The sequence below is a fragment of the Haliotis rubra genome, unplaced genomic scaffold, assembly GCF_003918875.1.
Source record: "Haliotis rubra isolate DU_JTF1 unplaced genomic scaffold, ASM391887v1 Scf984, whole genome shotgun sequence".
In the NCBI taxonomy this organism is placed as follows: Eukaryota; Metazoa; Mollusca; class Gastropoda; order Lepetellida; family Haliotidae; genus Haliotis; species Haliotis rubra.
The window spans coordinates 298,329-313,527 of record NW_025767728.1 but is presented as its reverse complement, the minus strand read 5'-3'; the positions used below and the strand labels follow the sequence as shown (position 1 = coordinate 313,527).

General features: G+C 40.6%; 1 protein-coding gene across 1 annotated transcript; it reads left to right on the top strand.

The window, feature by feature from the left end:
* Window positions 1-143: 143 nt before the first annotated feature.
* On the top strand, window positions 144-13,268 carry LOC124265550. The gene is made up of 8 exons (XM_046700337.1): window positions 144-470; window positions 3,505-3,618; window positions 3,860-4,087; window positions 6,587-6,782; window positions 8,218-8,330; window positions 9,657-9,822; window positions 10,352-10,459; window positions 13,181-13,268. Exons 1-8 carry the CDS (start codon window positions 266-268, stop codon window positions 13,266-13,268), a joined length of 1,218 nt encoding a protein of 405 aa, XP_046556293.1. The 5' UTR covers window positions 144-265.
* The last annotated feature ends 1,931 nt before the right edge of the window (window positions 13,269-15,199 follow it).

Sequence of the window (15,199 nt, the reverse complement as noted above, 5' to 3'; positions counted from 1 at the left end):
ATAATGATAAATTTGAAATAATAATTTTCAAACACCTAGTTCTATTCTTTCATTTATCAATATGAAATTATAAAAGCCTACGTTCCTCTGACGGCAATTGCGAAAAGAAAAAACTCAGGTGTAGCTTCTGTTTCTAGGAAATCAATGGAAAACAGATGGGCGCATCTTGCGGAGTTATGTGTCAGCCATCCACGTGGACAGACAAAACTGAATAAATAAGGTCCCTGGATGACGCTTGTCAGTAGCTGCTTGAAGAATCAAGATAATGTTCTCATACAACGTCTTCATCCTATTGACCGTCCTCGCGACACATGCGGCAAGAGTAGTAGGGCAATCACCTAGGTCACCAAGGTGTCCTGAGACAGGTGTCCTGCTCGAGAAACTCAACAACCTCACAACAGCTCTTACCTCCATCGACACGGGGCTCAGCCGCGTCGAAGACATCATCGATGAGCAATGCCCTTGTGCTGGTAAGTGACAAAACATGCTTTGAGCTTGATGTGTGTAATTAATTGATATGTTATTTGATTTAAACATATTTTATTCACAAATGTGAAAGTGATTGGGGACAAGTTACCAACTTAAAATACTCGCTCCCTAATATTTACATACATGCATTTTCAATTTTATACATCTTAGGAAGGAATAGAGAGAAAGTGTATTCATTCTGTTGAATATTCATATCTGGACTTCCAAATAACGTTAATGACAATGTGATTGGAGAGTCACGTTTACAGTACTTTTCAAATTTAATATTAATGTCTCTTTCTGAATGTTGTACAGTTTACATTTTAATATGAATATAATAATAATATTTAATATGAAGTGATGTACATTTTCACACGCATTGCCACAGGTAACAAGAAGCAGTATCTTTCATGTTGAAATGATACAGATAATAATTTAGCTGACCAGTCATACATCTCAACTTTGTGTGTATAATATTAAATGTTGTAATTCCAAACGAGTAATATGATGAAGCTACAGGTTGCTCACACTTTAAATACGACCTGAGACTTTGTAATGAAGGCCGATTTCTTTCGGTATCAGAAATATCATTCCATCATCTTATAGGTGATGGAAAATAGGAATCTTACGAAAATCTTAATCTTGCAGAAGGTAAGAAAATATTGTTAGCATTCCGAAAGTTATGATTAGATCTTGATCCCACATTATCTGGAATTATATCTTTTAAGTATATAGGAGCTAAATTATTTTGCATTTTATAAAACAGACATAGCTTTCTTCTGTGTCGTTCGTCCAGTGTGTTCCATCATGTCTTATAATACAGCATTTGCCGCGAGGCATTTCAAGGAAGACCCTTGACTATTTCTGGCAGCTTCCAACTGAAGTGTCATTAAGTTTTCCTTCTGTTGTACAGTACAACCTTTGATTTGTCGTAGGATGTTACAAAATACTTACAGTCAAATCTGTCTCATGTCAATGACACGCTTCGGTTATGTCATTTAGGACATTTTGTTAGCATCAAAGAACCCACAATTTGACCTACACCGAATACTGGCTAGCTATTCTCGAAACGTTCGTAGCCCTACGAACTTCTTAAGCCCATTCTTAACACATTGGCTACGATCAAAGTTAAAAATTCTAATGGCTACGAACGTTTCGAGAATAAGGGCCCAGGTATCCATGTCCATGTACCCACGACAGGGAACACTTGTGTGCAGGTTGTTTCAACGGCCCAGGAAGATTGGGGTGAATCCATCTCACAACTCTCTTTGGTTCATTAGCGTTTAGGGATGCAGGTACTAAGGTGCAATGTGAAGGTGCAATGTGAAGGTGCAATGTGAAGGTGCAATGTGAAGGTGCCAATCACTGTTTGTGATTTCTTTGTTTAACGTGTTGATTCGTAAAGTTAAAAAGTTAACCGGGAATCACTACATAAGAGAACCGAGTGTGAAACCTACCATCAACAAAGCAATGTCATAAAATTCCTAATTGTATTCTAAACGTAGCTAAGTTCACAAATGAATACAAATCACTACAAATATGGCAATACAAGTAGAATGGATGTAGAAACAACCCAATAATAATATAGCATGCAGTGATAATAGCAATAAAGACAGTGATGGTAATATGTACGTCTCAGAAATCCAACTTGGAGGGCGGTGGGGTTGCCTAGTGGTTAAAGCGTTGGCTCGTCACGCCGAAGACCCGGGTTCGAATCCCCACATGGGTACACTGTGTGAAGCCCATTTCTGGTGTCCCCCGCCGTGATATTGCTGAAATATTGTTAAAAGCGGCGTAAAACCAAACTCAGTCAGTCCAACTTGTAATGAGGCCTAGACTGGGTATAAAGATCATCACAAACAATCGCTACCACATACCAATAATGTCTTGTCCTTGAACTAACAATGCTCAGCCTCGATCGTTAATCACAAACGTGTGTTTTTTAAAAATATTTCTTTGTTTGAAGTTTTATTACCAGACGTGTGACTGTGGGTTTCACGTGGTCAAGCCCTTTGATATTCTGGGTTCAGGAATGTTTTTTTCGTTAGAATCAGGCGGAGCAGTAGAATTTACTTTCGGGAAGCTATGTTAAGATTGAGGCAAAATACAAATTCCATATATTTCCATATGTATTTTCGGGACAAATTTTGTATTTAGAGAGATTCCCAATATATATTAAACAGATAATCCCTGGGCGAATTCTTACTACGAGTCTTAGGCAGGAAAGAACAGAATTTCAACTTTATGAAATCGATACAAAACATGTACATCGCCAATGGTCAGGGAATGTTGGTCAGAACCATAGCTAAGACAGTAGCTAGGTGTAGGGATTAAATGCTTCGTATTACGTGATGGAACGCGTGGAGATCCAGGTAGGAGTTAATCCTCACCAATCAGTGCTTGTCCTCTCCCGTGGAGATCCGGGTTAGAATTGGTCTTCAGCAACCCATGCTAGTCTCCCCGTGACGATCTGGTTGTCAGCAACCCATGCTTGTCGTAAGAGGCGACTAACGGGATCGGATGGTCAGGCTTGCTGACTTGGTTGACACACGTCATCACATGCCAGTTAATTAGATGTCAGTCACTGGATTGTCTGGTCCAGATTGGAAAATTGCTGAGTGCGTAATTATGAAGCAGCACACAATTAACCATGAAAATGATAACAAACTGTACCTCCCCCCCCCTCCCCCAATTTCCTACATACATCTGTGTCCACTACAAACACGCTTTAATGGGTAAATCATCAAGAGCAACCAAGGTCTTTGTATAATCAAGCAAACTATAGTTGAACTAAATAAACTATGGGGGGACATTTAGCTTGTGTAATTGTAATAGTGATGCATATAAACTAACCTAAACAACAATATCTATCTGTAGAACCTTCCCTGCCTGCATTAAAGCAGACCAAAGAACAACTAAGTGCTCATGTGGGGAATCGAACCCGGGCCTTCGGCGTGACGAATGAAGGCTTTAACCACTAGGCTATTCAACCGCCCCATTAGCCGAGTAATTTATACACATATCAATCTTTTTCAGATAACTCGTCGGAATGCTTTGAAGTACGAGTCACAAACTTCAGAGCTGAGTTGCAAGCGCTGTTGGCTGATGTCGCGAATGTCACAGGCGACGCCCCCACTGACTGTCCCGAACGTAGGCCTTTCATGATCATTTCAAACATATAACGATCAGCAGATGATTCGTATAGGTTTCACCACTTCCTTAAGACTGTAATCCCTTTCTTTTTTCCATTAGAATCCCTTCTATCAGATAATCGAGAGAATTTGATAATTTGGGTAAATTCTTAATTCTTTATCTGGACCGTTTATCAGGCTTCTGGGGCCTTGAACCTCCAGACACTCACTAAAGCTAATATACTGCAATCTGTTTGAAGGTACTGGCGCCATCTATGTGGCCACATGCGATGGAACGGATGTGCTTGCCGTGGATCCCAATGGTATCTTTCAAAACGGTTTCTCAACAGATGAGAACGTAACCAGATGGTCTGTGTACGAAAACAACGCTGACAGCTATGGATACGAGTACTTTATAAACAACCTGTTTCAGGCCAGATGTCGCAGCGACCCAGCGAAAGTGGAGATTGTTTTGGGTTCATCAAGTGGTATGTTCGTGTCTGCCGTGCCCAAATGTTTAACCCCTCATATATGTTGTAACGGTTACGGTTTACTTTGAAACAAATATTCTCTCGTACTGACGATTTCCATTCCTCCCTGGCACGTTATATACTAATGATAAAATCGCAATGCCATATATTGTCAGGGAACGACCATTCATCATGTTGGGTTGGGTAGTATTGATATATAACGGTATATTGTCAGCGAACGACCATTCATCATGTTGGGTTGGGTAGTATTGATATATAACGGTATATTGTCAGCGAACGACCATTCATCATGTTGGGTTGGGTAGTATTGATATATAACGGTATATTGTCAGCGAACGACCATTCATCATGTTGGGTTGGGTAGTATTGATATATAACGGTATATTGTCAGCGAACGACCATTCATCATGTTGGGTTGGGTAGTATTGATATATAACGGTATATTGTCAGCAAACGACCATTCATCATGTTGGGTTGGGTAGTATTGATGTATAACGGTATATTGTCAGCGAACGACCATTCATCATGTTGGGTTGAATCGCGTTGATATATAATGGTATATTGTCAGCGAACGACCATTCATCATGTTGGGTTGAATCGCGTTGATATATAATGGTATATTGTCAGGGAACGACCATTCATCATGTTGGGTTGGGTAGTATTGATATATAACGGTATATTGTCAGGGAATGACCATTCATCATGTTGGGTTGAATCGCGTTGATATATAATGGTATATTGTCAGGGAACGACCATTCATCATGTTGGGTTGGGTAGTATTGATATATAACGGTATATTGTCAGCGAACGACCATTCATCATGTTGGGTTGGGTAGTATTGATATATAACGGTATATTGTCAGCGAACGACCATTCATCATGTTGGGTTGGGTAGTATTGATATATAACGGTATATTGTCAGCGAACGACCATTCATCATGTTGGGTTGGGTAGTATTGATATATAACGGTATATTGTCAGCGAACGACCATTCATCATGTTGGGTTGAATCGCGTTGATATATAATGGTATATTGTCAGCGAACGACCATTCATCATGTTGGGTTGAATCGCGTTGATATATAACGGTATATTGTCAGCGAACGACCATTCATCATGTTGGGTTGGGTAGTATTGATATATAACGGTATATTGTCAGCGAACGACCATTCATCATGTTGGGTTGGGTAGTATTGATATACAACGGTATATTGTCAGCGAACGCCCATCATCATGTTGGGTTGGGTAGTATTGATATATAACGGTATATTGTCAGGGAACGACCATTCATCATGTTGGGTTGAATCGCGTTGATATATAACGGTATATTGTCAGCGAACGACCATTCATCATGTTGGGTTGGGTAGTATTGATATATAACGGTATATTGTCAGCGAACGACCATTCATCATGTTGGGTTGGGTAGTATTGATATATAACGGTATATTGTCAGCGAACGACCATTCATCATGTTGGGTTGGGTAGTATTGATGTATAACGGTATATTGTCAGCGAACGACCATTCATCATGTTGGGTTGAATCGCGTTGATATATAACGGTATATTGTCAGCGAACGACCATTCATCATGTTGGGTTGAATCGCGTTGATATATAACGGTATATTGTCAGCGAACGACCATTCATCATGTTGGGTTGGGTAGTATTGATATATAACGGTATATTGTCAGCGAACGACCATTCATCATGTTGGGTTGGGTAGTATTGATATATAACGGTATATTGTCAGCGAACGACCATTCATCATGTTGGGTTGGGTAGTATTGATATATAACGGTATATTGTCAGGGAATGACCATTCATCATGTTGGGTTGGGTAGTATTGATGTATAACGGTATATTGTGAGCGAACGACCATTCATCATGTTGGGTTGGGTAGTATTGATATATAACGGTATATTGTCAGCGAACGACCATTCATCATGTTGGGTTGGGTAGTATTGATATATAACGGTATATTGTCAGGGAATGACCATTCATCATGTTGGGTTGAATCGCGTTAATATATAACGGTATATTGTCAGCGAACGACCATTCATCATGTTGGGTTGAATCGCGTTGATATATAATGGTATATTGTCAGCGAACGACCATTCATCATGTTGGGTTGGGTAGTATTGATATATAACGGTATATTGTCAGCGAACGACCATTCATCATGTTGGGTTGGGTAGTATTGATATATAACGGTATATTGTCAGCGAACGACCATTCATCATGTTTGGTTGAATCGCGTTGACATATAACGGTATATTGTCAGCGAACGACCATTCATCATGTTGGGTTGGGTCGTATTAAACACAGCAACGTGTTGTCATGAACTTCTCATGTGGATTTGGGTAGTTTTCAACATTTACGATACATGGTCACAGAACAACCATGCATCACGTTTGATTTGGGAGAATTGTTTTGATTCTTTGAAATATTTGTTTGGCACGGCAGTTCTCCAATGAAACCTTGTCATTTATTTTATTTCAGATAGTCCTCTTACAGCCGACGCAGTTGGAACTGGCATTGCGTACAACAATGCTACAGACGAAGATTTGGTTGCCATTACCTTCGCCAATCAGACTCTAAACGGCATCTATGCCTTCAATAGGACCTCACCCGTATCGATTTCCTTGTATGCCTCTTTCGATGGCCCCACTGGTCTGCTGAAGGTGGCCGACGATGGGTATGTATGTATACTCCAAAACACGGTCGTAGAATGAAAGTCAAGACTGTCGTCACGCCGACACGCTTGTCATGGATACTCGAGGCAAAAAACATGATTCTCTGTAAATGATAAAAGCAGGTCTTGGCTAGAATTGTTTCGCAGATATAGACTACACATTAAACAGCATAGCTGATGTAACTTTGAATTTTTTTTTCCACAAACCATTGAAATAAGAAGCATTTTGTAAAATACTAAAACTTCTTTGAGTGGCAAAAGACTAAAACGTAAGACATCATTAAAACACAAGCAACTTAAACATGGACCTTTTCTAAAACGTTTTTTTTTTCAAAATGCTATGACACAAGGGGCATATACAATGATGTGCAGACCCGTTCTTGTACCAACCAATACATTCTACCCGCTGTTAAACCAAGATGTCGGCCACATGTATAGCCTTTCCTACATAGGGAGAAATTGCATGACAGATAGTGATGATTGCCAGATAATAATAGCATCCCAAGTACACTGTCGTCAGGCTCCCCATTGTTCTCAGTGTCCTTGGTTTGGTACCTGCTAAACTCTTGGCGCAGATCAGGAGAGTGCTCGGGTTCTCCAACGGGGGCACAGCTCTTCTGACACTCTGGGTAATGCAGAAGGCTGCAGTGTTGGGGAGCCTTCATATTTCTTCAAAGTTCTTGGTGGGTTCGACTAGGCAGCGTTTCCTGGGAGAAGTCCCATTCGCTGTCTGGGCTGCGTATAGAAGGGGCAAGGGCCCTGAGCTGATGATGAGCTTTACCAGCCTGACTGTGCCAGGATCGCCCTAACCCTCTCTGCTGCATACTATCTTTAATCTGTAAAACATAATGATAATAACCCGAACCCTCTCTGCTGCATTTTTCATCTTAATCTGTAAAACATAATAATGAGAATATTTATAACGCGCCTTTTCCTGGCTAGATATCCATCTTAATTCGCGCAATCCGATCATTATTACCCCGGATAACCCAAGCTGCCAGTCAGGCGCCAGAAGGTTAATAGTCTCACGACTTTTCCCACCGGGTACCCATTTTCTGCTGGGTGAACAGAGGCAAGCTTGAACAAACTCACTTGCTTAAGGTGAGACCACATGTATCACATGTGCTTCGTTGTGGGGAAGGACTGAAGACCTAGACGCTCTCAGAAGTTTGTTTACAGGTGTACGTAGTTTACTCGGCAGAAAATGGATTATGTCTTCAAGTCTATTAAAGGGGCGGTGGGGTAGCCTAGTGGTTAAAGCGTTGGCTCGTCACGCCGAAGACCCGGGTTCGAATCCCCACATGGGTACAATTTGTGAAGCCCATTTCTGGTGTCCCCCGCCATGATGTTGCTGGAATATTGCTTAAAGCGGCGTAAAACCAAATTCAGTCAGTCAAGTCTATTAAACAATTTCAAATACAATGTCGTTTTGTTGTAGGACTGTGTACATGACATCTGGGCGCCAAGTCTATACCATTCCCTCTACCGGCAGTCCTGTGCAAGTAATATTTTGGTCGACGGAAATTACTTCCTTCGAAGTACTGAGCAACGGTAGGAACAAAAAAGCACTAAAGTACTGTCGAAAATAGAAAAAAAGTTTTTAGGCTGTTACTCTGTATCCCTAAAATTGACAAATTTACAAATAGCATATATTGAAATAACCCACATCGGCCTAACTGGGCATTCAGCGGGATGCGTAATAGGATATCCAGAAAAGCATGTTTACTCTTAAAATCGGGCAAAACTTAGAAAAAATACGAATAGATGCTCAGAAGAATAGATCGGACTATAGATGGCAATTAGGTCGCTCAGCCAGGTATGACGACGGACCTTCGACTCACCTGGCATGAAATGCACGTCCTGCCTACATGCACAAGGGGTCATCTCAAAGATATTTTATGGTTTTTTCATGTGTGTTGAATATGTCTCATCTATTGATCATAATATGTTTATGTTGAGATACGTAAAAGTGTATGATACCCATGGAAAAGCTTAAATCAGACATCGTATTAAATGTCTCAAAATATATTGGTGGCATGACCACCCGAAGATCGACAGGACTGGATATTATTTGTAATGACATGCCGTTTGCTTCCCAGTTTAATTCCCCCAAAAGATTATCTTATCTCAGCTTATATCTCTATCCCCCAGCCCGACACCAACCACCGACACCCATCATGGATTTGCTTTTGAGACGACCCCTCCTACCTGTTTCTTTTTATAGTGATAGTGAGACTCCATGGTAGCTACATCCTTCATAGTTTCAGTATTAAAGTTATTATTTTTTACGCCAGCTATCGTTTATAATGAAGCTAAGTTTAATTTCAAAGTGGACATTCAAAAATTGTCCTTTGTAATATAATATCATCGAACACTAATTTGCATAAAGCCATGGCCTGTCTCAAATAAGTCGCTTTGGACTTAGAAAAAACCCGCATTTCTCATTTCTGCACTAAACTCTCCTCAGTAAAGTCCTTTTTTCTACGTCTCCTATCTCCCTACCACTGAGACTGTAGTTAGGCCGAACTTAGTTTAACAGATATTTCACACTTACACATATTAACTACATAAATTGGAGATATTAATGCGAAAAATCAGTTTTTTTCTATTTCCGACAGTACTTTAGTTAAATAAGACATGCTAAAATTTAGTGGGAATCGTACATCGGAATTACTGTTAGAAGAAAAACTCTGATGATTATGGAATCGGTTATAAATAAAGTTGACTTTGAAAATAGACAGACACATTAAGTTTATTAAATCGCAACGGTATTACTACCTGATGTCTCAGTCGTTGGTAAATAGGTCATTATTCTGTTCTTCCGGAATATATTCATCTAAATGATTTATACATCCAATTTACACTTCTCTTTTTCAGGGGTCATCGTGTTCTGTGAAAGCTCTGGGGGAGTGTGGCGCAGGAACCCTGATACAACACCAGTGTCGTTTCAACAGCTTAGATTTCCAAATTCTGGCCTCGTCTGCAGATCAGTGGTATTCAATCCTTGCGATGATAGCATCTACGTGGCAAGCAACGACAATGCGTAAGTAGCCACATTAAGTTTAGTTTTACGCCACTTTTAGCAATGTTTGAATAATATCACGGCGGGGGACACCAGAAGTGGGCCTCACACATTGTGTCTATGTAGGGAATCGAACCTGGGTTTTCGGCCTGACAAGCGAACACTTCAACCACAAGGCCCCTTTCACGCCGAGTGATCTCGTAACAGACGATTCACTAAGATTAAAATGAGCTTGGAACGCATGTGGTCGAACATTCAGCGACGTGTTCTTTAAGCTGAAACGTTCTTTGAAAAGGATATTTTATACATAACAAATTGTCCATTATTTCAAAATCTTGGTTTATCTTAAAAAGTGAGTTTAGTTTTACGCCACTTTTAGCAATATTCCAGCAATATGACGGCGCAGGACACCAGAAATGGAGTTCCCACATTGTACCCATGTGGGGAATCGAACCCGGGTCTTCGGCGTGACGAGCAAACGATTTAACCACTAGGCTACCCTATTGCCCCGTTACAACTAAGGTGACGTTTTAAAAAAATCATTTTTCAGAGATCTTGAGGTCTACAGCACAAGTAACTACCAGCTTGTAAATAGACTGACGTACACGTCGTCGTCGGTGTCTGCGTGCCCGTCTATTGCCGCAGATCCATCATTCTGGTATGAACTGATAACGGAAAAATTATCAATAACACAACCCACAACAGATAATTAAGAACTGACCACAGATTTTCCCATTTCCTCTACTGTAATCCACGGAGAAACGTGGCAGTAAATTTAAAATATTTAAACAAAACAGAAGAAAGAAATTCAGTTGCTATAATTAGATATGTCATTGAATTTTATGGTGTCTTAATTTGTTTATTAAACCGTAAATTCTAATTCTGAATGTCCAAGATATTTTTATGGATTAAACTTCTTTGTTAATTTCTCTCACGACGTTTCGAGACCATTCCAGGTCCCTTCATCAGGTGAACTGGCAGTTAGGACTATGACGTCGTCACTATGACGTCATAACTGAGTTATGACGTCACAATGCAAGTGACATCACAGTACACTAGGGAGAGTACTGTATAAGTGAGTTTGAAGAGTTAATTACATAATGATGAAAATTCATGCTAAATAATAGAGTTGAAAGTTGAATTGTCAATACACAACAACTGCTAATTACACAAAGGTTACTTGATAGCAGGCTTTCCAAAAAGAATAGTAGACTCGTTTTTTCTTTTATCTAAAGTTCATCAAAAGTTAATCAAGAGGTCCCACGCACTTGGCAGGTATACACCTTGATCACGATTAATTGCTGGTTTATGTCTCCTTATCTCGACAGCTTCCTGTAGTTTTCTCCGACGCCAGTCGTTGTTATTTCTCGAAATCATCCTAATATCATTCCACCTGATTACATGACTTGGGTTATTTGCCTTGTGCTCCGATATAGCTGACTTATCATTTTGTTTGCATACTGATGACTTGTGTTCAGCAACCCGGGTGTTAATGGGCCTGAGAGTCTCGCCAATATATTGATCGCCACAGCTGCATGGTATTTGGTATACACCTCCTCTAGGGTTGGGGCTTCCATTGCTAGATCCTCTACCATTTGCCCGGAGGAGTGTCTTAATTGCTGTACCGCTAGAGAAAGTTATATCAAAGCCCGCTTTGCTCTTGATTAGTCGGGCTATCTGATGGCTGACTGGTCCCACGTAGGGTATTGTGATCCTGATCGGGGATGGTTCAGGCTTGAGGCGCTGTTCTGATAATTCAAGCGTTTTGGTGATAGTCCTGGAGACAAGACGGGCTGGGTAGCCATTCAAAGCGGGCTTTGATATAACTTTCTCTAGCGGTACAGCAATTAAGACACTCCTCCGGGCAAATGGTAGAGGATCTAGCAATGGAAGCCCCAACCCTAGAGGATGTGTATACCAAATACCATGCAGCTGTGGCGATCAATATATTGGCGAGACTCTCAGGCCCATTAACACCCGGGTTGCTGAACACAAGTCATCAGTATGCAAACAAAATGATAAGTCAGCTATATCGGAGCACAAGGCAAATAACCCAAGTCATGTAATCAGGTGGAATGATATTAGGATGATTTCGAGAAATAACAACGACTGGCGTCGGAGAAAACTACAGGAAGCTGTCGAGATAAGGAGACATAAACCAGCAATTAATCGTGATCAAGGTGTATACCTGCCAAGTGCGTGGGACCACTTGATTAACTTTTGATGAACTTTAGATAAAAGAAAAAACGAGTCTACTATTCTTTTTGGAAAGCCTGCTATCAAGTAACCTTTGTGTAATTAGCAGTTGTTGTGTATTGACAATTCAACTTTCAACTCTATTATTTAGCATGAATTTTCATCATTATGTAATTAACTCTTCAAACTCACTTATACAGTACTCTCCCTAGTGTACTGTGATGTCACTTGCATTGTGACGTCATAACTCAGTTATGACGTCATAGTGACGACGTCATAGTCCTAACTGCCAGTTCACCTGATGAAGGGACCTGGAATGGTCTCGAAACGTCGTGAGAGAAATTAACAAAGAAGTTTAATCCATAAAAATATCTTGGACATCAATGTACAACTTCTAAATGCCACTGAAAGACATTTGTAAATGTCGATTTGTAATTTGAAATTGTATCCATTTAAAACTGGATAAATAATGATATGGTAACACATCTTCAGGAAAACAGCCACTCTAAGCTAACCGTATGCACTTGATACATGAGTAACCATAAAAATGGTTTTCATGGCACCAATCAACCATTTTGCAAATCATGGCACGGGTCATTGACAAGTACACAACACCTGTCAATAGCAGGTATGGGATCCACAAGATGCAGTTACATACTGATATCCTGGATCCATGCTTACAATAGGCTCAGATATTTAAATCAAATTTGACCCCACATCATAGTTTTCTGTTGAACCAATGATTTGATCCTTAGCAAAGTGTGAATAGTATTTATAATTTGGATAAATCTGCTTCAACTGCATTCATATACCAAACAATAGCACGTATAATAACATTGATGCTTTCTCAGATATGAAAACAGTATATCAAGTTACTATTCAAAACGAGATTCCGTTCACTTGTTATGGCACGTGAGGCCTGCGTGCGCTTGTAATCAGCAGTATTACTTGTGTGGGCGTGAGTCAGGGAATCATGACGTTCACTTGCTATGGCACGTGAGGCCTGCGTGCGCTTGTAATCAGCAGTATTACTTGTGTGGGCGTGAGTCAGGGAATCAAGACGTTCACTTGTTATGGCACGTGAGGCCTGCGTGCGCTTGTAATCAGCAGTATTACTTGTGTGGGCGTGAGACAGGGAATCATGACGTTCACTCTCTCATGGTATTTCATCACTTGTTTTCAGGCTCAACTTGGATTGGAAGCCACGTGACCCAAACACAGTTAACTGCAAGAAGAAAAAAAACCGTGTTGAGGTATTGCTTCGTCAATAAACTCTTTTCACACCACCAGTATGTTTGGGTTGTTTATATGAAAACGGGAAACAAATTCATTTTCTTAAAATTCCTAAATAGCAAAAGGCACTACTTCATCCCTTGGTTAATACACGTACCCGGTTGGGGTGAAAAGTGGGGGTGCTCCGGAAACGAAATCCACCCCTTTGTTTCCATGGAAATCGAGGAACATAAAAATGCCAAAAATCAGTAAATAGCAAAATACACCTCTTCAGGTTCTGTTTGATATATCTACCAATATTTGTTGAAAACTATTGAACGGTTTTTGAGTAATGCTCCGGAAACGAAATAATTACGGACGGACGGAAGGACGGACAGACAGACAGACGATGCGTTGACTGTAGCCCCCACCATTACATCTATTACCATGTCAGTAATGTCATTATAACATCAGTATTCAGTAATATTATTATTTCATATGAATTCTGAACAGCTGTTAATCAGCATCCTGTTAGTAGAAGTTGGTCACATCCGCGAGATAGGTCAACACAGCCAGGATACTGGTATTACACAAAAAATAATGTAATTGTCCTATTTGCCTGGCCAAATTCAAACGATTCTATCTGTGTAAAGGCGTGCCCCTTACGTGTCCCTGGGAACAAGCTCCAATACAGATGGCAAGACCCTGTGAAATAAAAAGGTCACCCCACCGAGTAGTATACACGATGGGGTCGGTTCCGGTGTATCAGGCCAGATTGGCCACTGCCCACATTAAACCCGGTATAGTGGCCAGAGTATACCCCGGGGAATAATCTGTCCTAGGCCAAACCATGCCCGGTGTGTAAAACAGCCTAGGCTAGACTATGTTTCCCCCCTACCCCTACCCCTACCCCACCCCACCCCAGAATATACCCCCGTGTGTAACAAGGCTTTGACTGGATTTACACAGTATATTTACTCATTATGTTTACAAATGGGCAAAATATTTGGCATGGCACTTTAATGTACATTATATTTACACACATGTAACACTGCAACAGCCCTGTACACCTACCACATCTGCTGTCCAGCGATATCACACAACCATGATAGCACACAGCAATGATAGCACACAGCAATGATAGCACACAGCAATTCTTCAACACAGCAGGTCATTGAAACACATCCACTCTTGGCGTGATACCTCTGGATAGTTTGGGGGCGGTGGGGTAGCCTAATGGTTAAAGCATCCGTCGTCACGCTGAAGGCCCGGGTACGTTTCTCCATATGGACACGATGTGTGAAGCCTAGTTTTGGAGTCCCCCGCCGTGATATTGCTGGAATATTGCTAAAAGCAGCGTAAAACCATACTCACTCACTCTGGATAGTTTGAAGTAGGGATAAGAAAACACCCGAAAAATTTCTGAATACAATTGGTAAAAACACCTTATGCGTATTCATTTAACAAGGCCATTATTCATTAGCAATACAATTATAAAAATAGAAAACCCTGAGAATTGGCCCTGCACAATATATACACAAAGAATTTAATTAAACACCCCCTGTATTTTTGTAGTGGCAGGTTTTCAACATGTACATAAACTTCTCGTGGTGACCACGATGGAAAATCATGAGTTTTTCTGACCCGTATACTGGATTGTCTGGTCCAGATTCGATTATTTACAGACCGCCGCCATATAGCTGGGATATAGCTGAGTGTGGCGTGAAACTAAACTCACTCACTCACTCCACATCCCATAAAAACCTAAAAACCAACCAAAAACAAGCAAACTCCCACCAAAACTCGAGCAAAAATTATCCAAAACCAAAAATTCTACTTCGAAAAAATAACTGCTCACCAAACCACCCACCCACCCCACGAGCATACCCAACATTTTACCTCACCAACCCACAGCCCTAGAATTTATCTATTTTTTTCTACACCATCTAAAGTAGTATATACGATGGGGGTTCTGAAATACCTCCCGTCG